Source organism: Anopheles maculipalpis, chromosome 3RL (genome assembly GCF_943734695.1).
Source record: "Anopheles maculipalpis chromosome 3RL, idAnoMacuDA_375_x, whole genome shotgun sequence".
Classification (NCBI taxonomy): domain Eukaryota; kingdom Metazoa; phylum Arthropoda; class Insecta; order Diptera; family Culicidae; genus Anopheles; species Anopheles maculipalpis.
In genome coordinates, this window is record NC_064872.1 from 67,044,527 (window position 1) to 67,071,486 (window position 26,960).

At 45.0% G+C, this 26,960-nt stretch overlaps 1 protein-coding gene across 5 annotated transcripts in view; it reads right to left on the reverse strand.

Moving 5' to 3' along the window:
• Window positions 1-26,960, reverse strand: part of LOC126562505 (RNA-binding protein Musashi homolog Rbp6) — a 584,848-nt gene that overhangs the window by 480,117 nt on the left and 77,771 nt on the right. For all 5 annotated transcript variants that reach the window (XM_050219028.1, XM_050219030.1, XM_050219027.1 and 2 more), the window contains exon 2: window positions 10,171-10,211. In XM_050219028.1, coding sequence (XP_050074985.1) covers window positions 10,171-10,207 — 37 coding nt within the window. In that variant the 5' untranslated portion in view covers window positions 10,208-10,211. The remainder of the gene's footprint in view (window positions 1-10,170; window positions 10,212-26,960) is intronic.

The window sequence follows — 26,960 nt, forward strand, 5'->3', positions numbered from 1 at the left end:
GGATGATGACTGCAAGTGCAGTTGTAAAAACTGCAAAATTTTCTATTCATCTACAAGCACGTACCGAAGAGAATTGTCTCATTTTTCTCGAGACTGAAGCTCTGTTCTAATGGAGAAAATGATAATTTTTAATATCTTAGCTTTTTTTGAAGATCAAAAAGCTGAAAACATTTTTGCTTTACTTACACAGCTTTAAAATATCTCACAACCAGTAAACATTCTTTTCACGCAAAAGAACTCGTATCGTTCCTTCAAACCATTGCAAGCCAACAGATTTCTTTGCAACTGCATTCAACGCGACCGATGCTATCGGGACGATGCTTTCTTTTCATACTTTTCACATCCCTCTTTTCGAAGAAAATTAAAATCTTTTCCAAACGGAAAACCTTCCCATACATTCCTGCAAACATGTGTGCAACCATCAAACGAGCCCGCTCTGAACCTTCCTTCTTCCGATAACCCTACCCGTTCCCATTGCTTATCAACAGCGATGCCACCCGATCGGCATTCGCCCGTAGAAAAGGATTCACCAGGGCGGCAAAAGGTTGATCCCGTGCAGTTGCCACCAACAAATCATCTCGGCAAACGAGGGCTTTTCTTGTGCTGCCAGTGCCTCTGCCAAAGCCAGACCCGGTCTGGAACTCATCCGCTGCCCTCCTTACTGCATGCAAACACATTTGCCCGGCTGTCATTAGACATTCATTTATGCTTTCCTGGCACGGACCGTACGTACGAGGTGATCCCGGGTTCCCTCCAACCATCCCGCGTACCACGGGTGTCTGTTTGCTGAGCCCCGTTCGTTCCGTAACGGTCATAATTTACCACCTCATTCCGATGATGACTTTTCTTTAGCTTTTTTCCATTGACATTTTAACGCCATCGCCGATGTGCGCCGTGTGCACGTGGTGCATATGCACCATACACTTGCTTTTGCTCGCAGACACCATTACGTCATTACCTTCACCGTCCTGTACCCGCGCTCCTCGTCGTCGTGGGCTTAATACAACGAAAGATTCGAACGTTGTCGGGGAAAGGAAGGATACGCTACTCCCTGCTGATGCTCTGGAGCGAACGGGTCCGGAACAATGTTGTCACTCAGCTAGATTCAAACGCAACAGACGAGCCGAAGCGCGAGGACTGACGTGTCCGGGCATAATGGTGCTTTTATGGTGCATCCCACATGGCAAGTTCCCTTCCAAGGTGTGCGTTATTCTGGGCACCGACCTTAAAAAGACCGGTCTTCAAAGCTCTAGCCAAGATTTCTTCGTCTACACTACCCGTACCAACAACGGCACAAAAACTGCGCCACACGAGCGCCCCACACAAGCGTTGATGAAAAGTACACGTCGCTTTTCATGTTTGCCAACGAGGATAACGTTTTAAGATAAAGCACTCGTACCGCTACACTTTACAATTCCCCGCGAGCCCGTAACCATCCGTGGCGTGCCGTCGACGGGGCATGCCGCTTTTTCATAATTGAAAGAAAAAGTCCCGAAAAAGAAGGGGTTTGTGTGTGAGGGAGGATAAATTCGACGCATTAGCCCGGCCAGGCCACGAGCCTTGGTTTGCCGACGCACCGCTGACAGGTGCGGACAGGGCAACTGCGACTGCATGCATTGGCACTGCTGTGCTAATTACATTTTGTCACGTACCCATCATTTGCCAAAGTGTGACATACGCCACCCAAATCATTCCGGATGGCTGCAATTGTCTGGCCTGGCTCATTCGTTCAGTTCGGTTGGTTAGTTGGTTGGTTGTTGAACGGCAACCAACTCGTAAATATATTTCCAAGATGGCACAAGTCACTTGTGATGGAATTTTCATCTGGCATGCCTGTTTTTGTGTGTGTGTGTGTGTGTGTCTTTGGGCGCTTAATCCAGTGTCGTTGCGTTTCATCGTTTGTATTTAACCGGGTTTGCATAACTTTGCTTTAACAATCTCTGGTAAGAGTACCATCGTTACCGTCACATCCATTTACATTCCTTTTTCACAGACTTTGACTTGTTTCTTTTGTCCTCCCTTCGCCAGACGGTAGTTTGCCAAGATATGAGGTGGAATCTTGTGATAAAAATGCACAATGCCATTTTCCATTCTCTAACCCTTCCCGTTCGACATAATTTCAACCAAAGCGTGAAAGCGAGGAGGGTTTGTTTTTATTTTTATATGCAATTCGGTGACCGTACATACCGACGATATTGCTAGGAGGAAAATTACAGATGCTAAGGAATGTGCACCTTCACAGTGCACGCCATCTTGGTGGCAATAAAATGAGAATAAATTAACGGACTGGAGAAGAAAGTGTCAATAAATGTTTCTGTAAAGTTAATGTTCTCCGAGTAAGGCGCAAGAGATAATTAGGAGAAAGGAATTTTTCTATAATAACTGCTTGTTTTTAATTACGTAAAGCGTCAGAATTCTTAAGGCTGTACAAAGGGGTAGCCTCACTGGTGAATAGACGAGCTCGGCAGTAGAAATCGAAGGCTTAAAGACCTCACAAATCGGGAGAATAATATTGCGGAAGTCAGAAGAGGTCCATGGTTCGGTGACAATCAGCACGTACCAATAATTAGAGGACAATTGATGATATCGTTTATGAGCCCTATGATAAAAGACAACCGTGCCTCCTGAAGGTGGTCAGCAAGAAAACAACAAACGCATAATTGAAGACTGCTGGAGCTTGTGATTAGCTGGAAGTGATCACTATACATTTGTCAACATAAATATATAATGCATTCAATGCTTGCATCAGCTATTAAACTCGCTCAATCAGGCTAGTAATCGGGCTCAGGTTCACGTATTTGACGGAATATTTTAGCACGATTAGCAATTGCCGATTGCTGTTACCTTGAAGAACGTCAGAGACTCACAGAGTAGGATCGACCGATCAGGCAGAAGCTTATCTAGAGTTCAACCAAAGGTCCTGTTAGTCCAAGGGTGTCAAATTTGACGAGCAAGATGATGTGGAATACTCCGTCGAAGGCCGCTTAGATATACATGTGTATGTGTAGAGAGCGTCCATTCAAGTCTTTTACAGACTTTTACCTTAACTAAATTACTACAGATGGCCCCCAATGCCCTTGCTGTCATCAGTCGATGACATTTCGTCTGCATTACGTTAATCATGTTTCAAATAATATTAATTCTATCGATTTACCATTCTACCATTGCGTCCGCCTTTTCACTAAACCACCAAAACCATGGTCCATTAGGTTGAATTTATCCTTGCACGCTACATCGGCTCATCAGCGGTCGATCCAGGGGCCAAACCGGGCAGCAGCAAATAGATTTAGAAACAGTTCCGGATGACAAACCCACCGCAACACCCGCTGCCAGCATCGAGTGGCGAGGAAAATTAATGACACAAACAAGCACGAAACAAAGCAGTCCGACTCTCCATCCGTCGACATAATTAATTTAGGTTAATTAACCTCCCGAAACGTAATTACCGCTCAATCTCACCGATTCGGTGCTCCATCATGCTAGCAGTAGTTCGGAGTTTGCTATTTGGCCGCTAGTCCAAAACCATTATTACCCGATCGCGGAAGGTTGATCCGGCAAAGCAGCTTACGAAGGGGGTGCATGGATTTGACAGGACTCCATCTTAAGGCGAATCCTCCCTTGCTTGTGATGCGAAACTGCTTTGGTGATGAGTTTTTAAAAACTCAACTTGCTCGAATGGCCCCAAAAAACGGTTTGCGTTATAAACTGTGTCCCTATCCTGGCGGCTGAAACCGTGCTCTTCCTTTTAACGCAATTCATTAATTACACGACTTAACCGCAAAGCAGCATTCGGGATTAAATGGCGGTACGTAAAGGTAGGATCGCTGGAAAAGGAGACAGATTTTCCATCAAAAGCGTGAAAGTAGACTTCCATACCGAAGCGGCTTCCGAGTTCGGTTGGATGGGGATTAACACTGGGCACCCCACCTCCCATCCCCGTTCTTCGGCATGCATCGGTGCGAAATGATAAACGATACGTTTTGCACGATCGCCAGTGAATAAAAGGGACTCGATGGTCCGGGTAAGAAGCTTGTCACCGGTGGATTAGCTGATGGAGACAAATCTTCTTCACCCGCGCGTTGTACGTTAACAGTTGTTTCGAGGGGAGGAGATTAAATTTGTAACCGTTCGCATCGTCTCTTAAACGGGGGTTAATGCTCGTAAAGCTATTGATGAGCAGATGAAAATAGAGACCGGTACAGACAGGCACAATAAACACGTTTAGCGGTTTGATGTTCTCTGATGCTTATGCTTGAGTAGTTGTGAATAAAAGCGGGCATTAATATTTTTCTATACATTCTTTTCTTCATTCCAGTTAGCTCTTCTTCTGATTGCTCAAAAAAAAGAAAATAAATTTAATCATTTTTACGAATATTTAAACTTGCGAACAAAGCCTTGAAGAATGAGCCAAATGCGATAATCAATTGGAAGGGTTTTCGCAAGACCTAAACCATTTTAAGGCAGGACCTGTCAAACCTACGAAATTAAAATTAATTTTCCGCTTCCCGCTGTACAATCTGCTAATTTATATCCCCAAAAAGAACACGGCACTCCCTTACCGGCACTGTCTGGCGTCCAGGGAGCGTCAGAAAATTGCATTACTTCTAAAGCCCACCGCCGGACCGCCGAACGATAACACCAACCACCGCATTGAAACAGTGGCAACAGAGAAACGAAACATAAAACAACCGCTTCAGGTTCGGCGTCCAACAACGGATGCACCAGGTTTCGCGCATATCAGCACATTTTCCGCCCGAGGACACTCGTGCACAAATTACGCAACGTTTGCCAAACACTTATGCGTACCGATTCCGCACTGCCAACATTCGATCAAACTAGCCAACATTCGGCGTAGCGTACCTTACCTTCGCCTCGGAATAACTCTTCTTCCCGAGTCGTGTTGTTCGAGTCAGCAGACCTTCTTTTCGGAAATCGCTTCCTCTCCAAAACGGTCATTAGTGGTGGCGAGCGATTGATTAAGTAATCAATATATCGCTTCACGATTCTGAATCCGAAGCCTAGTCAGTGTCCCGGCCTGGGCAAACTACCAACTGCGTCCGCTAACGCGCACGCGATAAGCGAAAATATTTGCATCACTAACGTTCGATTCGGCGATCGCTAAATCCCCGAAACCTCTGCAAGAACCCATTAGTGCGGTACGGTACCGGGAACACAATCTCAGCTCGCATTTGTTGTACGTTTTAGAACTCTCGTACGAATTTCGTGAACAGGGCATTAAAATGTGAGCATCCTTTTACCCAAACAGTGTTCTGTTGGATGGCCCTCATACCCCATCCAGGCGTCCAGTACTAATTGATCCTGGAATGGTCGGCACGATTCAAGAATATTAATGACAAAACACAACGTATCGGTAGCGGACCGTACCGGTGCGGTGGCCACTTGACGGATATCCGGCAGCAAGCTTGACATAGCGTAACCAAAGTGTACGCAAGCCTGACATAATCCAGTCTGGCTGGGTCTGGTGGGATATCCGAGCACATGGTGTGAAAATGGTGAACCTTGACGAGATAGAAACCTGGCTCGATGGTCAAGGTGCCGGTGGGCTTGTGTACTGGTATCAGTTTGCAACATATTTGCACAATGGTTCAGGGGATGGTGTTAATCGAGGAATTATTGCACATTTTGGAATAATAGTGGTAAACACTCTATGCATCCTGATTATAACATATTGAAGACTTTATCAAGTGCAGTCTGTCTACCTATCAATAACAAACTAGCCGTTCTAAACCGTGGTCAAATTGAAATTGAAAATCTCCTTTTTTTAACATGAAATGGTCCTGAGGATCCTGCATCAGTGGGTCTTCATATGAAACGATCTGAAACCTACTAAAATTGAAAACCACATTTTCATAAAGCTCTTGCCAATGAGAATCCACGCTCCTGCAGCAACCGGAACTAATAACGAACTGCGTTTTTTTTCTTTTGTTTTTTGACTTCATTCCAAACATCCAAACAAACAAACATGCATTGATTCTAGCACCATAGCGGAACTACAACTTCCAAATGATACTCCAACTTGCTTACCCACACACACACACACACACACACACACACACACACACAACACACGTTGCGCTTGCTCGGCTTCGAAAATCACATTCCACATTTTCCCAAAAAGAAAACTCCCATACAAGCCATTCGGCAACAACACACGCAAAAGAAGCATCACAAAAAAGTGGTCCAAACCAAACCAGGAACAAACAACAAAAAAATCCCATAAGAGAAGCCGCTTTCCAATATTCGAAATATGCCAAATGGGACTGCTTTTCGCCAATAGTGCGGAAAACATGCCACTCGCTACCAAAAATGGCCCTTTGCGATTTTTCTCTCTCTCTCTCTCACTCTTTCTTCCTCTATGCTCTTTTACTCTTCTATTTCGGTGGACGCACAGTGCAATGGCGCGAAGTTTTATTATCCCCCCGTATGCTTACCGTCCTTCCAGTCCGCGGGCTGTCAGGATACGTTTTGGAGACTCACCGAACCACCGAAGGCACGGGTCCGTATGTGAGTATACCTTTTGCTTGGCTGCTGAAACTGAAACGGCCGTGTGCCAGGGAAAAACCAGGGAATACTTCCCCAAAGACACAACCATACCGACACACACACACACACTCAGAGAGACCCAGACCAGACGAGTGCTTCGAGGAGCGATGCTTAAAATACCGCACCCGGAGGCGGGAGCGGCACACAGTGGCGTGCCAATCGGAAAATCGGACCACTTTTCAGGAGCAGCCGTAACATGGCGAACGGGTGTGCGCCGTGTGCGGTATTGTTTATGGTACGGAAATCGATGAGGATATAATGTACGGAACCGAATTGCAACCGTGTGCAATAAATTAGCGATTTCGCCGTGCTACTCGTCGCGGTCGGTTGGGCACCGTGTTTGGTTCGCCGGGCAGACCAGCTGTGAGCCTTGTGAGTTATCCTGTCCTGCAGCGTGGGTGGGAGGTTCAATGAACCACCCGGATTCGGAACGCCAAACCGGAGTGCGCGAGTTTCACACGTTAGGCATGTAGAGCGCGTGCAAAGGCCTCCTTTGAAGCTATAAAGCTTCTAAAAACCGGAATAAATCCACCTCCACCGGAAGGATCCGACTACCGCGGGTGAATATCATCAGCAAAACGCCTCCCGGAAGATACGCTTCAAGTCGATCAATTTTTATACCTTGTCGATTGTCGACCACCAATTCGGTACGGTGATACGTTATCGAATTCCCTCCAGTAAACCGGCACCAGCACATATAATTTACCCAAAGTACCCGGGAAAATGTAAGATCATTTCCATCTAAACTCCTTTGCGGGCAAAATAAAATAATATTTGCATTCGATGCGTGCGTGTTTGGAACAAAAATCGGAAAATCGTCCACCCGGGGATCAGCGATTGCTGCGTCGAGCAAAGGGAGGGAACAATTTCCACTTACCCAACGGGGAATAGCCGGATGGCCGGGAGCTTAAATCCCAATCAGCAACATCGATAAGCCGCAGGTGATCAGTTTCGATGAAAATAAATCTTTATCCACCACAAAGCACATACACCGACAGGGGAGAACGCGTGCGAGCGTTTGCAAACTTCATTGGATTCGCCAATCATCCATCAATTTTCACCGTAAACCAAGCCCGAAGAACGTAAAAAACACCCCCCCGCAGGACATAGCGTGTAAGGAGGCCAAGTGTAGATTGATATTTTCTCGCTGTGGCTCGAGAACTCAAATAGAAAATCAAACATTTAAAAAAAGAGAGCAAAAATTCTGAAGGTACGCCTGACTCCCCCCATCTTGACGCGTAGTCCCACTGAGCCATTTCGGGTGTTTACATAAATCGACAGAATCGTTTAAGGGATAAAATATTCAAAAATCATACAGCACCTTCCTCCCACAACTCCGGGGAGGACGAAAAATTTGCAACCGATGAGCCACCGTGAGCCTGAGAATTGAATTGTTTTTGGGAGGATATTCTTTAAAGCATTGCTCCATCGCTTGTTCGCAGTGCAGGTAGACGGACCAAAAATTTACCAAGTGCCTTCCAAAACAAAAACTAGGTCGAACCTGGGGGGGGGGGGGGGGGGCTAAATTTACCTGGCGGAACAGTGGCAAACATCGTCTTCTAACGTGCCTCAAAGCGCTCGATTTCGCCGGGCGTCTTTGAAGAGCTTTCATCGATAAAACACACCATCACCAACAGCACCCAGCGAACGGTAAAGCTAAAAAAAAACACCCGTTCAAGACAATCACACCTCCTTCCGCTGCTGCTGGCAGGGAGGACGGGTCCACCGGGTATCTAACCTCGAGGCAGAGCTTACGCTAAGACGATTGATACTTTCGACCCCACAGCGCAATGTGGAGCGCTCACGCTTGGCAAAACCTACCCTACACTGGCTGTGTTTTCCTTCCTGTGTGCGCTTGTAGAATCGATTTTCCCTTCCGCCTCCCCCTACACACACTCGCTTCCGATGTGTACCGTGGTGGGTGTGTGTACCAACGTAATCACATGCGTTGGTGCAAGCTTTACCGTGGTGGGGCTGCAGAAGATTGGGGTCTTAATATTTTTTTTTTTTAGATCTGGCCAACCTTCCCCGCAAGGCAAGATTTACCTTTTCGGAAAGGTTCATTTGTGCATGGTGGGCCTATGTTAATGTGGCTTGATTTTCAATTTTCGCACCGGATGAAACATAATTCCGGTGCAATTTGTCGAATCCTTTTTGGCGAGCAGTGGATGATTCAGTGCGCGGAGTACACGAGAACGGGAAGTGTTTTTAAGTAAGGCGGCAATGAACGATTTTAGTATTACGTACAAGTAGTTTTGGAGCACAACATTCAAGCGTGGTGCCTTGCTGGACAGAATTATTTGGGGTTTAATTTTTCTTGATGGCGTTTGACGCGAACATGGCGATCCTAAATCTCTGGAATACGCAGCTGGGGTCTGGTCTCCTCCAGGCTCAACCGCGGTGGCCAGACTGGAGAGTGTTCGGCGCTTCCTTACCGGTTATCATCTAGCTCTCCCTCCCTATCCTGTTCGTTGTCGCCTTCTTGGGCTTGAGCCCTTGGAAGAAAAACATTCCCATATCCGTGCTAGCTTCATTGCAGGGCTCCTGTTAAATGAACTAGATGTCCCTTCTCTCCTGTCCGCTATCTCCCTTTACGCCTCTTCTCGTCGCTTTCGTGATAGACCTCCTCTATACATCCCATCCCCTCCAAGCTCTCTACGGCTCGAACGGCTTCACCAACACTCACCATCTGTTTGACTGCAATGTATCTCTGTCTCTGCGTGACTCTTCCTTAGTTTCTTCCCAATCCTTCCTAGCTCCCTTTTCCTGCTTTTCCCATTAGCTACTTAAGATTAATTTTTTGTTAAGCCATTGTTGGTGAACAATTGAATATAATAAATATAAATATAAATATTATAAGGCGGTCTTTTGCTAAAAGCGACGGCAGCTCCGGTCTTCCTGCCGCTGGACTCAAATATCATATTTATATCCAACTACTATTTTCATCTCAACTAGTCAAATTACGGTGTATTTTATGGAATTCTTAAGCAACAATTCATTCCCACATATTTTAAACAAAATTATTCTAAATTTCTGTTTAAAAAATCTCCTTTGTAATTCATATTTTATTGACGCCATTTTTTTAACAAACTCTAGACAAAAAGTTCATACTCTAAATCCATTTATGAACTCCATTTTGCAAACGAACCTAGGTCAAAGAGTTTGTCTTCTGGACGCAAATAGCCCGTTAAAAAAAGTCCACTACCACCCATCAACAGCAATACACACAGGTGCGATTAAAGCCACCTTCAACTTCACCTGCCCTTTGCGTACCGGAAGTTTCTTCAACGTAATTTCGCCCCCCTCCCCCCCCCCCTCCCCCCACTCCCCTCTCTTTGCCTCGCTTACCCACCACATCACAAGCATAAACCCACCCACGGGGACGCAATTTGAATGCGTCCACTTTCGTGCCATGGGACGCGTTCTAGCAGCATTGGTACAGTCACCACCGGCGCTTCTAATCTTGCAATTACCATCCTAGCCATTTTACGTTGCCCCTTCTTCTCCCACGCTTCTCCTTCTCCCCAAAAAACCCCTTTCAAAACCGGGCTTAGCACAGCTGCCCAAGGATTCGGGTTCAATTGCTGCAATGCCATGCCAACTTACCTGGACTTGTTTGCCAACTGAGACCGCCGATGAACATTTTTCTGTAAATAAAAGATGAAAATGGAAGTTAAAGAAAGGAGGCGAAGCATCAACGGGGGGAGAAAAAAAAAAACACATTTGTAATTTTACACTGAAATGAGTACGGATTATGTGTGTGTGTATGTGTGTGTGTGGGAGGCAAAGAAAAAAGTGAGGGAGCAGAAGAAGAAAAAAAAGCAGCTTGTCTTTGATTAACATGCTGCATTTACATCGCCACAGTCACTGCCACTGGCTACCTACAGCAGGACACAAAGTCAAACAGAGTCGTGCCGAGTGAATGGCAAGTCTGACGGGATTTTTTTCATGTTGGATCACTTCGTTTATATGCTCTGCAGAAAGTGACTAAGAAACAACAGCAACACTCTTCAAGCGGTTGGGATAAAGTGTGCATGAATAAAAGTTTAAACCCTGACGGCTTCAAGGACTACTTGGCATGGTGTTGGTTGGTCCCGGCAAGTCCCATGAATAAATATTACCACCAGGACACACTGCTGCTTGTACAGCTTCACCGTTTTCAATAAAAATTCATTAAAAGCGTAAAAGAGTATAGACGGTGAGCTAGCTTCTATACAGCCTAGCCTGGCTCGAGACGGCACGGGAGGGACACTCTCTATTCAACCCAGGCGTAAAACAGACTTCTATTTATCTTCGACTTTTCATCTCGCTTTCTCTCTCTCTCTCTTCAGAACCACAACCGACCATCTTCTATTCATCGGGCAGCGCCAGCAGTACTGCGGAATCGCCATCGGTTCGGTTCAAATCCAACACGTCGCGTCCGACGGTGCCTGTGGTGTCTCGGTTTGGTATGGCCGTGTATGGCCGGCATCGACGCGACGTTAATGTATTCCGTGTACACCCGAGGTAAACACAGCTGTCTCCTAAATTCTGGTGCGACAAACTGCCATGCAAAACACGCACCGATCCGATGCCCAGAGTGACCAGCGGTGGCGTGTGACACATGGAGCAATATTTGCCGATCCGTGTCGGCGAAGTTTCTGCCAGTACCGAGCACCGAGACACTGGCACACACACGCCAAGTGTCGAACGGTTTGGCCGCTTTACGTGACTTCTTCCGCCTTAACGCTTGCAGGCAAGGCGTCCACACCACCAACCGGACACGCCAGCCGGGTCGTGAAAAGCGTCGCGAAAAAAGCAGTAAGATACTGCTGTGGTCAGGATGTTCTTGTGCTATGCACATACAAACACACACCAGCCGTCCCACCATCGGTGTATGATGAACGGTAGCGACAACTGTATACAATTTCATTTATGAATTATAAACGAAAACCGGTGCATGAGAACAAGCTGTGCATGTTTTCCACTCATTCGCTGACGGATCAGTGTGCCTTGTACGATGATGATCATGTTGGGCGGGATGAGACCACCATGCACAGTCACAAGCAGGAAAAAACAGTACAACAAAACACACCAAACCTAATGACAAACATGATGCATCCCTTGTTCCCCTCTTCTAAGGGCAAGAAGATATGCCCACACACACAAAAACTCCAGACAAACCATCCCGTTCCACTCGAAGCGTAAAGGATACGCAAAAACCATAGTCCAAACATCAGCTCCCTCTAGTACATGTCCACCCAACTTCACTAGAATGCTCCGGATTCCTGTACTCCAGCAGCAAAGTAATGGTAGAAAAATACTAATGATAACATTCTCTATCGCGCATTCACACGCATCTCGCCACCGCTTACACATGCCTTCGCCTTCGCAACCACGTGTGAAGGAATACGCGAGCACTCATCACGTGTATGGTGACGCGCGCTGGCGCGCTGGTTATCCTTTTTTTCTCTCTTTTATTATCATTATTATTATTACCCACTACCCAGGAACGGTGGGTCCTTTCATCAACCCTGAGTATGCCACCAGTAAGCCCGTTAATAATACAAACTAAGCCATCGCTTCTCAGACAAAACGGCGAAGGACAAACGGACGACGGTTGCGGTGCGGTACGGCCCATATGGAGCGCGTCGGAAACCGTATCAGCGGAATGTCACGTATTCTATTTCGCGACGGTGGCATTTGACGTTCCAGGGTTTCAGGGGTGCGCTCGGGTGTGAGTGAAGTAGTTATTAAAAACTAGTGGGCATGATTGTTACAAGCGAACGAGCTGACGGTACTAAAACCGCACCGATGTGGTTTGGAAGAATTGCACAATATGTTGTGTGTGTGTGCGTGTTTCACACATTTTGCAGGATATTTCATAAAAAAGCTTTACGATTTTGTTTTATGTTTTTTTTTTCTGGAGCAACTACAAACTTCAATAAAAAAGACTATTAATTGTGGTTTTTAGTCGCCCAACGTATCGTAAACAGCCGTCATCCAACACCGTTCAATAGATGTATCAATTTTTCTACGCATCAATATTCTCTTCAATTTTATTATGGGTTAAACGCGCTTCCGGATTTGGCTGGACCGTATTTGACCGCATCAAATTGTTCAACACCTTTACCCCTCCGTATTTGTCTGCCTTCTGAGCTGCCATTTGTTGCGTCATTTTACGTTTTTGCACCGTTGTTACACACAAACGAACTATAGAGGTGAAGCTTTGCCTGTTTCCTCGTCTAGGTGAGAATATTCGGTATGGGTTTGTTGGTTGATGGTTCACCGCAATGACCAAAAAACCACAAGACCACTCAAATGCTTATGGTCCTTTACCTTTTCCCAACGTGACCACTGTAGAGCCATCAGTTAAGTACACGCATGTTTTCCGTTTATTGATGTAACAATTGGTGGATAGGAATTTGTGAAATGAACATTCTATATCCATTGCATTTACTTGAGTTGCAAACGAGAAAATTTAGGTCTTAAGCTCTTGAAAATTCAATATTCAATTATGAAATTTAAAATGCTATCCGTCCTGCCAGTCTGCACGATAGGACCTGGATTCAAATCCCATCCGGATCGTTGATCCGTGGTGTGGACTAACTATACAACTACGTGGTATCACTCAGGTTGGCCTGCTTTTTTAAAGAGCACGTGACATGGCATAGTCAACAATAGATCTCTAGGAAACTCGATCCCTGGCTGCAGTTTCCCATCCATGCAGGCACCCGCCTCGTGCCGAACTGGGGGTCGCTGACGAATACCTTCTTGGCGGGACATGAGTCCGGCATCCTCATAACATGCCCCAGCCATCGTATCCTGCCGGTCTGCGCCACCGTCAGGATGTCCGCTCATGGTTCTTCGCCTCCATACTCCATGCTCGAGCACACCACCAAAGATGGTCCGGAGGATGCGACGCTCAAAAGACGCCAAGAACGTTTGCATCCATCGCTCAGATGGTCCAAGACCACCGGGCGAATCAGTGTGCGAAAAATCTCACATTTCGTGCGGTCTCGAAGTCTTCTGGACCTCAGCAGACGGAGAAGGCCGTAGTAGGCACGATTCCCCTGAACAATGCGTCTTCGGATTTCGCTGCTGACATCGTTATCCGAACCTACGACAGTCCCACAATAGCAGAACTCCTCTACCACCTCGAGCTTGTTGCCATCGACTAACACGCTGTTTTCCACTCGGGCTCTATCACGATCAGAGGTTACGGCAAGCAGGTATTTCGTCTTCGTCGCACTGATCATCAATCCAATTCTTGCTCCTTCATGTGTCAGTCGGGTGTACGCCTCACACACCTTCACTGTCGTCTTGCCAACGATGTCAATGTCATCGGGGAAACCAAGAAATTGATGAGACCGGTAGAGAATCGTGCCCCGGCTATCGTTGTCTAGCCCCGCGCTTACTTTAAAAAATACTTTAAATACTAGCTTTGTACACTATCGAAAAGTCACACTCAATAAATTCAAAAACTCTTACCGCAAACTTGTCATCAAAACCAAGCCAACAACAATCAATTTATCTTCAAAAAAAAAAGAACCACATTTATTGTGGCCTTCTCTCCGTACACGACCCCGAATAAATTATGCGCTCCAAACACCAAGCAAATCCAGCGGACCAAATTAAATGTACATCCATTAGAACTTTTGTGCGAAAATTGATTCATGCTGAATTGGTAAAAATGCTTCGCACAACTTTTACACCACCCACCCAAACCCAAAAACACGTAACCCAAACGCACCTGCAACGCTCGGCAGAATAGTTTACGATGAGTAATAAATATTTAAATTTCACCTTCACAAAACTTCTCCCATCATTTCTGCTGCGCTGCATGACCGAGGTGCCGGGGAGTTTTGCATCGTGCAGGACGAGAACCATCTCGTGCTCAATTGTCACCGCGTCGGACGGTTTGGTTTTTGTCTAGAACTGCACATTATTGCTTTCAATTGCAGTAGCTGAACGGGGGAAGAAGGAGGTAGAAAAAGAGTATAGCAAAAGTTGCCTGCAGGGCACACTGGGAACGTTTGGTCCTACAACTTGCAACCATACTCCGGGTCCCGGTGTCAGCATCCAATCTGTATTATGATAATTTATGGCGACTTGTCACAAGGCACTGCACGGAGGTAGGAATTATTACGAAGAGCGTCTTGAATGTTGAATGATGATACGATGATCACTTTTCGTTGTCCACCAAAGGACCACAAAAATCTCCAAGTAATGGTCAAATGAACTACGCTATATGTGCTATTTCCCACAGTAAAATTTATTCCTTCAGCATGTAGGTTAACTTTACAGCTTTTTGTTCGCTTTTACCGACTAGCCGGTAAGCTATTACCCTTGGGAAGGGTCAACCATACCACTTTCGGACAACCCACAAGGTAGCATAAGCAGCAAACTTCCAGCACATCCTTTAGGGAAACACAAGTGTAGTTAGAAGAATGTAAAAAAAAATCCTCCTCATACGAGGCTACTACAATATTACCTTACCAAGAATTCCAACATACAAGAAACCACCGTTCTCATTTCACTCGTTTTCCCCATCCAATACCACACAAGCGGACGGGAAACAATGCAAAATAAAACCATGCCTGCGATGGCTTAGCCAAACAATCCTTGGTACCGGCAGCTCCACCGCCGAACCGCCGTAGGGACATCGTACACACGAAGGATAATCGATAAACATCGGTTTTATTTACTGAACCGATCAGCCCACCGATACGAACCCTCCGTTACCCTAAAGCGGAAAAAACCTAATATATAGCAATGATAAGACTGTAATATCTCTCAACCATCGCCGGCTACAAACGTCAGCGTACCGGCGACAACCCCGGGACACACTTAGCACGGTGTAGGTGTGACGGCCGATACATAACTAGACGACCGTTTGTTGCCTGTTCCACGCTTCCGGTACCAGCACACTGAGTGCACGTGTGTCGTTTTCGATCTGAAGTATTTTTTTCTCATTTCCCTCAGCTCTTGTGCCCACCGTACCGTCCACCGTCTTTTGTGGCGCGCACTATTTTTTCCCGAACAGTGTTCCACTTCACTTCCACGCGCTCATGCAAACATGTTTTTAATTTATGTTTACCAATCCTTGACCAATGTTTGCTCGGTGCTTGGAACATTCTGATCACACTCTCGCGGCTTATCACACTGCCATGAGCCATGGGAAGCGTCCGGAAATGGGATGACTACATTCGCCATAGTGACCAGCATGTGCCACCGTTCCAACCGCACTTGGATGGAATGAATTTGCGATCGTACAGGGAAATATCTAGTAACACGAAGCTGTTGTTTTTTTTTTTTGGTACAGTGTACCATTTGCAAAATAAATGTGCGGTTACTGAACTGGTTACTGGTCCGTTCGTGTGTGTACCGGAGTGACCGATTCCGTATTTTCTATTCTATTAAATTAGCTTCATATCTGGAATGGTGCATTAAAAAGTATAAACAAGTTGACTCATACTTGGATTGCTTTCCTTCACTTTTTCCATCACATCTCATCCATCAAGGAAAATCTATCAAACTTCAAGCCTCAAGCAGACAAAAGAGAGGAAAAATAACAGCAACAGTATCTTCGCACCAACGTGGCACACAACAGTTCAGCAAAATATTCCATCATGTTTTGCTATTCCACAACCGTAAAACGCTGTTTACTCAGCCGATTGCCTTATCCTACGGACAGTTCCCGAAAAGGAAGGAACAGGTGAACCGAACATCACCGTCATACCGTACACTGAGAAGAAAGTTGCAAATGAGATGCTTCACGAAAGTGCAACACGGCTGGCCACGGACGTAACTTGACAAGCGTAAGACACCTTCAGATTCACACACACACGCAAACACAAACACCTAACCTTATGTGACAGGAGGCTCTTGTGGTCTTACGCGAAAGGAATTTAGTACATGTCTGCGCCGTGAAAGGGAGTAAAGTCAAGGTCTAAGAAGAAAAAAGCGCGTCGTAAAACTGGAAATTTTATTACCCTATACCAGTACGGGAAAGGTGTCACTGTTAGTTTTACGTTTACGGGGGTCTACGATGATGGGAGGGTGGGATACATGGTGGTACATTTGCCAGACGATGACTTCGAAATACCGGCAGATGGAAATTGAAAAGACCGAAGGAATCAAATTCGCTGGCGAGCAAAAACTAATTAGCGTTTGTGATGGGAAAGTTGAGATGACTTTTATTTCTGTTCTAGTTCACTATTTAGGGAGTTGTTTGAAGATCGCGAAGCTGTTTTTATATTTATTAGCCAGATAGTCTTTAAAAGGTAACAAAACACACGAATCTTATAAAGGTACTGAACCGAAACAATAGAAACACGCTTTTCATAATGAAATAAATCAAAAAATTCAGAAAAGATGGGTTTAAAATATGACAAAGTAACCTAAAGCATATAAAATTATCTATATGTAGTGTTTAGGGGCGCGTCGCAGCAGCGTCGATCTTCATACGGCAGGACCCTTGGTTCAAATCCCACCCAGACCATCCCTCCGCAGTGAGGACTGACTTTCCAAATACGAGGTGTAAACAAGTCTAATCAGCCATTCCGATGGCCGTGCGTGACTTTAGAGGTCGTTAAGCCAAGAAGAAGAGTGTTGGAATTGTTTTTTGGTTTCATAATTTAAGAAACCATTTGTTAATCGCGAATTGTTACATGTAACATAACTGTTGCAGAAGGAAACAAATCGAACTAAAGCATCCGCCGTTGGGTGAACTGATCACGGGAATGACTAACCGGATCCGTAACCCTCACGCAGTTTTTTTTTTTTTTTTTTTGGCATTACCAGATCTACTTTGATCAGATGGATAGGCTTATTTCCTGGGTCTAACAGGACCAGTTTCTAATTGTGGACTTGCGAGAAGAAGAATTTAACCGCGTAAGTTCTGCTACCGACGGTTTCCCTTAATGCTTCCGATGGAGTGGGGAAGCACTACTGGACTGCGGGAACAACATCCAGCGGGAAGGCAAGGGAGAAACTTCTCCCGGATCTCTGCCTTGCCTTGTGGCACCAGCTTTGCCAAGTTAGGCGACTTAACCTTTGAACCTTTGAGCACAGCCGGTGATATTTCCCCTCAATCTTCCGACGGAGTGGGAAGGTTCCAACATCCGTAGAGAAGGCAGAATTTACCCGAACCTGATAGTACCTTCAAAAGACCTACAAGTTCTGTGGATTGAGTTTCAGAAGTAAGTCGTTCTTATATACTAATTTCGATCCATCGATCCATCCACCCGAAGTGCGAAGGCAAGATTTATTTTCCTTCTTTCTTTCGCAGCGCTTAATCGATCGCGTATCACTTTCTTTAGATTCTAGTGTTCTGATTTGACGGGAATTCTTACGATTAGTAACGTATAAGCAACCGAATATCGCTTTACTAAAGATAACATTGTTTCTATTTGCCAATATTGATGCGATCGCGCATCGTCTTACGCTGCGTTGACGTTACGCTTAAATGTAAACATTAGCTGCTGAAGCGATCGCGCATAGCTTATGCTGGATCGTAGGTTCGTCTGATCGTTTCTGTTCTTGTTTATGTTCGCCCTGGGTTTTTTGCCCATGCCTATGCTAAACGCCGAATCAAGCATCGGAAAATTTACAATATTTTTATGCCGTCAGTCTTATCCGAGTGCCGATTTTATTCGACAAGGCGTTGTAACGATGAACTTTACTATCACCATGCAACAATTTAAAAATGAGTACTTTATTCTTGCGCACGTTTTTTTCTTTCAGGATTGATATTTCTTGTCTTGTTCGCAGCAATGTACTATGTACGATTTAATTCTTAATTGGTTCAAGCATTCAATCAATTAATCGGATGATTGACCATCCTACTTCGTGGTATCAACAAGTCTAGTAAGCCATAAGATGGTCGGCGTGATCTAGAAGAACGTAAAGTTAAGAAGCAAAAGAAGACTTTCAGGACGGTAATCCTGATTTTTTTTTATTCATAAATGACAGCCAGGCTTAATCCTGAAATTAAATTATTTTCCAAAAATAATATTTGAAAAATTGGATTATCAAATAATAATTGAATGAATTGTCAGTTTTCTGCTTTAAGCGCATATAAAAGTTGAAGTTATGTAGGAGAATTTAGAATTTCATTCGAATAACTTAAAAAAAACTTTTCATTTTATATATTTAATATAACATCATGCATCACAATTTCCTACATATTTCATTGACCTTTGTAGCAACAAGCGTATAAATCCATCATGCTACAGCGTGTCAGCAAGACTTTACATACCCCAAAAAGACAGCTGTTAATCAACACAAGCACAAACTCACCTACACTCACACCACTTACGCCCGATGCACTTCCTCGATGTAACAGCACACATATGCAGACATTTTCCCTCCCCACATAGGATCGTTATTTATGCAGAAAAAAATAAGCATCCATCCACAAACGGACGCGACGGAGCAGACCCAATTATTCGCATTTTCCCCCACGAACCTGAACGGGTACGATTAAAGGGACACGCGACGAGTTTGTGGCCCATTGCGACCATGACCTACGCGTCAACACGTTGCAAACAGCTCTGCTAGCGGAGGTCTGTACGTCTCGAAACATCCACCCGCTTTGCCGAACCGCGGCGCAGCGTTCCAGCTCGTTAGCGCTGCGGTACGGCATCATCGTCAACGTCGGGGCTATACCCGTTGGATGTTGCCTGTACCTTCATTTTCAAGAATGAAGTTGTACGCCTCCCCGTTACACTTTCCCCGACGTTCTTTACCGGCCAACGGAGTCAACGTTTTGTTCAACAGCAAATAACCTAAGACCTCGCGCGTTCTCCCTCGCTCTGTGGGCGCCCGGTGAGCGTGTGAGTGTGCCGGTGGAGTTTGTATTTATATCCGCTTGTTTGCATGCTCCATGGGATAGGGACCGAGTGACCAACCTTCTCCATTCGGGTGGCTGCTGCTGCTGCTCGGGTTTGTTCTCGTCACCCGACAAAGAAAAGCGGACGGCGAGATTGGATCCACTTTTTCAAACGTCTTTTTGCGAGATCGGGCGCTGATTAATGTGCCGCACTGTGTTCCTTACGCCGCTGCACCACTATCTGCTGCAGACGATCGTAGTAAGCACTCCCTTCCTCGCCCGTCCCGGTTTGCGTAACAGCGATGCACTTTGTCTTCCGCGACCAGTGGCCAATCTTGGCAAAGTAACAATGGTGCAACTAACGAATATCTCGTTGCAGCGTTTTCTCGTCTTCATTCAATTCATTCATCGCTTTTTTTTTACTGGCAAACGCTCGAGCTAAGGAAGACACAGATGTACGACACGCGCTTGAAGATTTGCGGCGTGGTGTGGGTGGGACTAAACTCCGCGCCACCATCCCGTTAAGGGACGTTATTATTTAAATGAGACTCGTGGCTTCTCTAAACGATCCGATTACGTATGGGCAATTTCAGATGTAATGTTGGTTGGCGGACCGTGCAGTTGGCAGTGTGTCAGTTTGATTGTTGGGCCGTTACACATGTTGCATACTTTGTATGGCAGGTAGAGAACAATGAGGTCGTGCAGATGAGAGAGCCTTTGAGCTTTTTGCTATAATAATAGCCAAGTATATCAGTTTCTTTTTACATGTTCGATTGTTCCTCTTCATATGATAGTAGCTGATCCATCACTTTCAGCATAATTGAAGTGTTACTTGCGTTAAATTGAACAAAGCTTTTATAAGTCAATGTTGTACAAAAATACAGACAGTTGCGCCGCTCTTTAAACGGCAGGACTGGGGTTCAAATCCCATCCTGACCGTCTCCCCCCTAGTGAGGACTGTCCGTGCAACCACGTGCTATCCGGAAGTCTAGTCAGCCATTTCAATGGCCGGCGTGAACTTAGAGGTCGTTAAGCCATGAAACAGAATGTCCTAACTCAATCACTACTCCTAAGAGTTGAAGGAATAAGGTAAACTAAGAGTTTTGTGCAATTCTCGGTGATGATACTGACGGCAGGACCATGGGATCCCATCCGTACCGCCTCGCTTTAAGCTGGACAAACTATCCAGCTAAGGGTAAATCAAGTCAATTAATTTACTTGATCAATTACTCGAGTTTTAAGCACTTGTAGAGGCGACTCCTGCACCAGTTTAAACACAGCATGACCCGAAATGGTATCCCATTCGGAGCGTTCCTTCATAGTGACGACTTACAATCCAACTACGTCATACGAATATGTCTAGTTAGCCAATAGATGAACGGCATGACCCAGTAGGTCGAAGCCAAAAATAGGTTAGTCGAGTTAGTAACTGTAGGCCAAATTAGAAGAAGATTAAACTGAACAAGGACTCAATATAACTGTTTTCTTTAGTGAGTATCCTTGCCAGTCACATCAGGAATATGGGATTAACTGTAAGACTGTAAGTAAGAGAATTAAAAACAAACTTTATGTTCAGAGATCCATAATAACTCTATGGAAATCCCTGTGGCCCGTAGTGAAAGAATATATTTTCTGAAGCCAGAAAGCTAAACCAAACTTGTGTAAAAACATTTCTTTTCCAAACCGTGCCTTAGTGTAGCAAGATAATGACAATAAATCGTTACACAAAATCAACAGCTAAACCACGTATCCCGTTGCGTTTCCCGTGTCCGTTACTAACTTATTTCAATATTTTGAATAAATGAAGTTCCAGTCCAGTAGTGTAAACTCATCGCCCTCAACAACAATAGCAGCTACACCGTCCTGTCGTTTCCCTGATGGCGTGAACATCTCATAAATGTCAAAATAAATTCATCGCTAATTGTAGACATCCTCCATCGTCCCGCACACGTGCCAGTGCTATTTTTCCCGAAAACCCCAAACTGCTCACCCACCGGTTAGTTCATTTGGAACGTTTTGGATTCTCACTTAAAAGTGCATAAATTTTTGCTTGAACCTCTATCACACCACCGGCCGACGCTCTCCATCCGCAAAACCGTGAAGAGGATGTAATGCATTCCGCCGCAGGAAATATTTCACACCCAACCGAGCGTGAATTCGGAACGATGAGAATGGGGGGGGACCTCGTTCTGTCGACGGTTTGTGCGGGGTTCCTAAACGAAAGGAGCGCAATTTGGCGTGATATGGGAAGAGGAGATGGTGACGAAACAACAAAACAACTCCGGAACGAACCGGAGTGTTGTCCGGTACGTTGCATATGTTTTACGGGGATATGTTTACCTAATGACTTCATATACCTCAACCCGAGACCTCTTTCTAGCTTCATTGATTGGATAAAACAACAACCACGGCTCGTCCAAAACAAAAAACCTAAGCCCGCCGTCGAACATCGTGTTGAAAGAGAAACCATTTAAATAACCGGGAGAGAAGGCAGTTCCAGTCACCTATATGCACCAAGCCTTAGCCGAGCAAAACTATTTTTGCATAAATCCAGCATAGTTAAAGTAAGGTCAAACGGTTTTTCGGGCGACCAGTTTGGTGCGGGGGAAAAAAAAGGATTTGCTTCGCCTACCGAAAATACTCAATATTTCCTGCATACTGGCACTTGACGTCCTGTACTCGGCTTCTCTTCACACACACACACGTGTGCAATGTGCAATGCGGTACATGCGATTTAACACGGCGTAAAATATGCAAACCCGAAAGTGGTACCACGAATCCGGTGTACGGTGGAACTGAACGCTGCGACTGCGCTTCGGCCGAATGAAATAATTCATCGTACAGTGAAAAGCCTTTCATGTATGCATGCACTTCTCACCGGTTTGCCCACGATAAGGCGGCAGGAGCACGAAGCAAGAAGGCGTGGAAGAAGGTAAATTTTCCATTTTCAACCTCCGCGACAACGCCAACCAACTCGCGACATCAGTTTCAAGGGTCTGTAGCAATTTAATATGCCCGTTTGCAACTGTCTGGAGGTTATGGTCTCAAGTAGGCAACCGCGGCTCCTTACCGTCCTGCTCTCTGCTAGCTACGGGTGCGCAACGTAGCTTCCGAGCGAACGAAAAATGTTCATCTAATGCTGTGTTTCCGGCGTGTTGTTTCACAGGCAACGTATCGTACCGCCCCATCAACGATGGTGGTCGGCAAAACCAAAACCTTAAACCACACATTACGCCGATTTGTTTCGTTCGAATGGAGTAATGTACGAGAAATGCATAAGAAATCGGTACGACGACATCCTGCTGCATGGACGAGCCCCGCGTTGGACTGAGTTTTTGGGATTGAAAGGAGTGCACTTGAGGTCGAACTCAAATTTCATCACTACAAAACATGCATGTTGTTTCGCGCTTTAACTCAACCGAAGCTTTAATTATGGTCGTGTTTATATCGCACTTTGAAGAGTTAAAAGTTCACAAAAATACCTTCAATTTCAGCCAAGTCCCCTTGAAGAAGTTGGGACTTAGTAATAACCTATGAGAAGAAAATTGATCTTTTTTTTATTTAAAGGTCGCCCATTTCATTGATTCATCCGTGATTTTTACCAAGTAATCATTTTGAAAACATCAAAATGAATCTTTTCGAATTGGTCCAGAAATTCGACATCGGGACAAACTGAAGCACGTCAATTTTCTCATACTTGGGATACATCAGAATCTCCGAAGGCCTGATCTTTCCCAGTGCTGGTTACGAGTTGATGTCAACTCATTCACTAAGAATAACTTTTTAATGCAGGTGACAACTTTACCATGCGGCAAAGCTTGGAGAAGATGGCTGAACAGCAGTAGAACACATACCATCTCATCATAGATTTCAAGGCCGCACATGATAGCATAGCCAGGGTAAAACTCTGCGTGGCCATGAGCTCTTATGGAATCTCGGCCAAACTGATCAGGCTTGTTAGAATGACCATGACCAACGTCACACGCCAGGTGAAGGTGAATGGAAAATTCTTAGGGTCCTTTGCTACCACCAAAGACCTGCGTCAAGAAGATGGGCTCGCCTGTCTCCTATTCAACTTGGCGCTAGAGAGAGCCATCCATGACTCGGAGGTGGAGACTTCGGGAACCATCTTCTATAAGTCAACCCAGATCCTGGCATACGCTGATGGTATAGAAATCATTGGTCTGCAGCTCTCCCAGGTAGCAGAGGCCTACCAAAGAATCGAGCAGACGGCAAAAAACCTCGGGTTGCAGATTAACGAAGCAAAGATCAAATTGATGGTGGTACCATCAGCAATTCTTCTAAGAAATCTGGAACTACGTGGGGGTGATGTACGGATAGGTGACCGCATATTTGAAGTCGTCCTTCACCTATCTTGGGTCAAAAATCAGCACCGAAACCAGCATATAGAAGGAGTTACGTGCTAGGATGCTGGCGGTCATTCTTCAGCCTGAGGAGACATCTCACCTAAAAAAAACCTGTCGTGTTTGGACCCTGTCCAACACAGTTCGCTGTACGAACTGTATGACGACCTCACCATTGTTCACCGCATTAGGCTCGCCAAGCTCCGATGGGCTGGCCATGTTATACGCATGGCACCGGACGACCCAGCTCAGAAAGTCCTCTTAGGCCGTCCACACGGACAGAGGAGCAGTTCCGGATTCTGCTGCAGCAGGCCCTGACCGCAAAGCGGTTGTAGCGCCTGATAAGTAAGTAAGTATGTAAGGCAACGTTTGGAGAGTCACTAGTAATATAAATCTTGCTGGTCACAGCCAGTCCTGGAGACGGGACGTGAAATACTTTTCACCGTTTGTGAACCACAGTGAATTGTGGTCGCTTAAGAAGGTTAAATGGCTCTATCCAGCCTATAGATTTTCCCTTTCTCTGCAAGTGCCAAAATGTGATGGATATTTGCTCGATCATATCACATGTCATATGACACAATGGCTGAAGTTTACTAGTCCCCGGTAGGTGCACTAACATTCTCAAAAAGGTTGACTTGTTTAGTCATGATGAGAAAATAGATGAGACAGAAATTCAGAATAAATCAAATAGAATTCATGCAGCACAAGTCATCGAAACGTACCTCATGAACTTTAATAAGGGAGCTTTCTGCACCTCCAACACTCTGGAGACTATGTGCTCAGTAATTCCAGTATGCCTCGCGAAAAAATGGCAGGAAAATGGCAATATAGTTTCAAACTAACTTCAATTGTTTCCTTATACAGATTTTATTCATCTCTTACGTTTTCTTGAAATAAATTTCAATTTCAACGACCAAACCTAGCCCCAATACTCGTCATACACCATCTCACATACGATCCACAACTTGGTTTTCTTTATTCTGCTCCAAAATATAATTTTGGAAAACTTTGCACTCGCACACGACGCACCATTTGCATAGCACACTCACCCATTTACCCAAAGATGGCAACAAACAGGGCATCGGTGACTGATGGTCGCCAATGGAAAGGGGAGTGTGCCAAGATAAACTAACCCCCCCACTAGCCAAAATTGGGTCAGAAAACTTCAGACAGGCAACAACAACTCAACCCTCGATCTCGACAGACACAACCGTACGGCACTTCATCGACGTGCTCGTCATCGCTCTTGGAAGGTGGGGCGATGGAGAAATGAGAAGCTATGCAAGCAGCAATGAATTCCACAGAATTGGAAACTTTCCAGCCAGAATCCGTCACACAACTCACCCATCACCCGAAAAGGCCACTACAACACCACATGGACACAGAGAAACACGCATGGCCAGCTCGGCACACCCAGCGCCCGCCGTAGTGTGCGGCGTTCGAGTGAATAATTAAATAAATTATCTTCCACCTTCTGGCGCGTTCGAGGGTCACGTCAAAGCGCGGCACCAGATGAAAATTTAATTTACGTCGTCAAGTGTTGTTTTCCGCGGAAAGTTTTTTTTACCGATGCACTGCTATCTGCTTTTTTCGCTGTTGCCTGGTTCTATTCCTTTTACCAAAACTTTTTAAACAATACAAAAACCGGGTTAAAAGTTGTGTTCGGAAATGTTTTCTCCACTCACATACCGTCTTAGGGTACGACGCTTGTGTTGTGGAAATAAATTAGGAAAAAAAAGTGATGATTCGCAGTTTGATTTACTAAATCTTGCACATATGCAAATCGCAGCAAAACACTCAATCATTGTAATACACTGATACTTTACTGCCTTTTGCAAATCTCTCCCAAACAACATTAGAGCGTAAGGGTATAGGAAATTCACAACCTCATCATCAACATTTCTCTTCCCATTACTTGGCTTCATCGGCCAAAACTGGCACCGAAAATATGGAACGATTATTTTCCGCTTACGTGGCCGGTTTTTGTCGGATAATACCCGTAAGCAGTGCCTTCTTCCCTCACGCTAAACCTTTCTGCGTAATGATTATGTCCTTTTTGTGCGGGGTACATTATTCAGGATTTTTTTCATTTTTTTTTTTCGTGTCCCTGTGTCACTCCTATCCTGCCAGCTATCACCGTGTAATTCATCGCGCATGTAATCTTGCCTTTGACATCTTTGGAAGCCACAGTGTTGCCGCTAGGCTCTTTTTCATTCCTGCACAATCAGGGTTTCGTTATTTATTTCGCTCCTTTGCATGTCATCATAAAAATAAATCGTTCCACACCTTCGATCGGATGGGAAGAGGGAGACGGAAAACTGGTAGGAAATATATTGAATCCATTTCGTACGTAACATGCTGAAATGGAGCATTTTTTTAACTGTACGACGCTTCAAGAGTCTTGTTTGATGGTGAAATTTACTCAAAAAAAGGTAATGTAGAACATCAGTTTGTGTTAATTAATTTTCTCAATCGTACGATCGATTTAAACACGTTCGATACCAAGTCATTCAAATTTGGGTAATACTCTCACCTTTAGAGAGTCTCTCTCATATGTATCTCTTTTATATGCCATTAGAAACCCCCATTGTGTGAAAGAGCTGCCTACTTCTGCATTTTAAGCAACTTCTTTTTGGCTTAATGACCTCTAAGATCAGGCCGGCTATCGAAATGGCTTAATAGACTTCCCGATACCACGAAGTTGGAAAGTCAAAACCTCACTACGGGGGGACGGTCCGGATGGGATTTGAACCCCTGTCCTGCCGTTTGAAGACCGGCGCCGCTGTCGCATACACCACCGAGCCGCCCCCACCAATCGTGCTTAGGATCTCTATTCGGTACCAATTTCCCCTACGGAAAATCTTGATTATAGACACTCTCCTGATTTTGCAGACTTACCCTAAACGTGGATACTGAAAGCCTTCTCAATATTTTTTTAAAAGTTTGTATAAAATTCAACTTGGATTTCTTCTTCTTCATTTTCTTCGTCACCATCTACTTCTTCTTCTTCTTCTTAGCTTTACAATCCTATTGGTCGACCCAGTCATCGAATGGTTTACGAGACTTATTAGTATCACGGCGTTGGATAGTCAATCCGCAATACTCGGGACAGCTCGGATTTATAATACTGTATTTTTAAAGGTAGTAAATCAATGTCTGTTTCATAATCGGTTTCGATTTTAAAGAATATCCAGTAGAATACTCAACGCCACACTCCT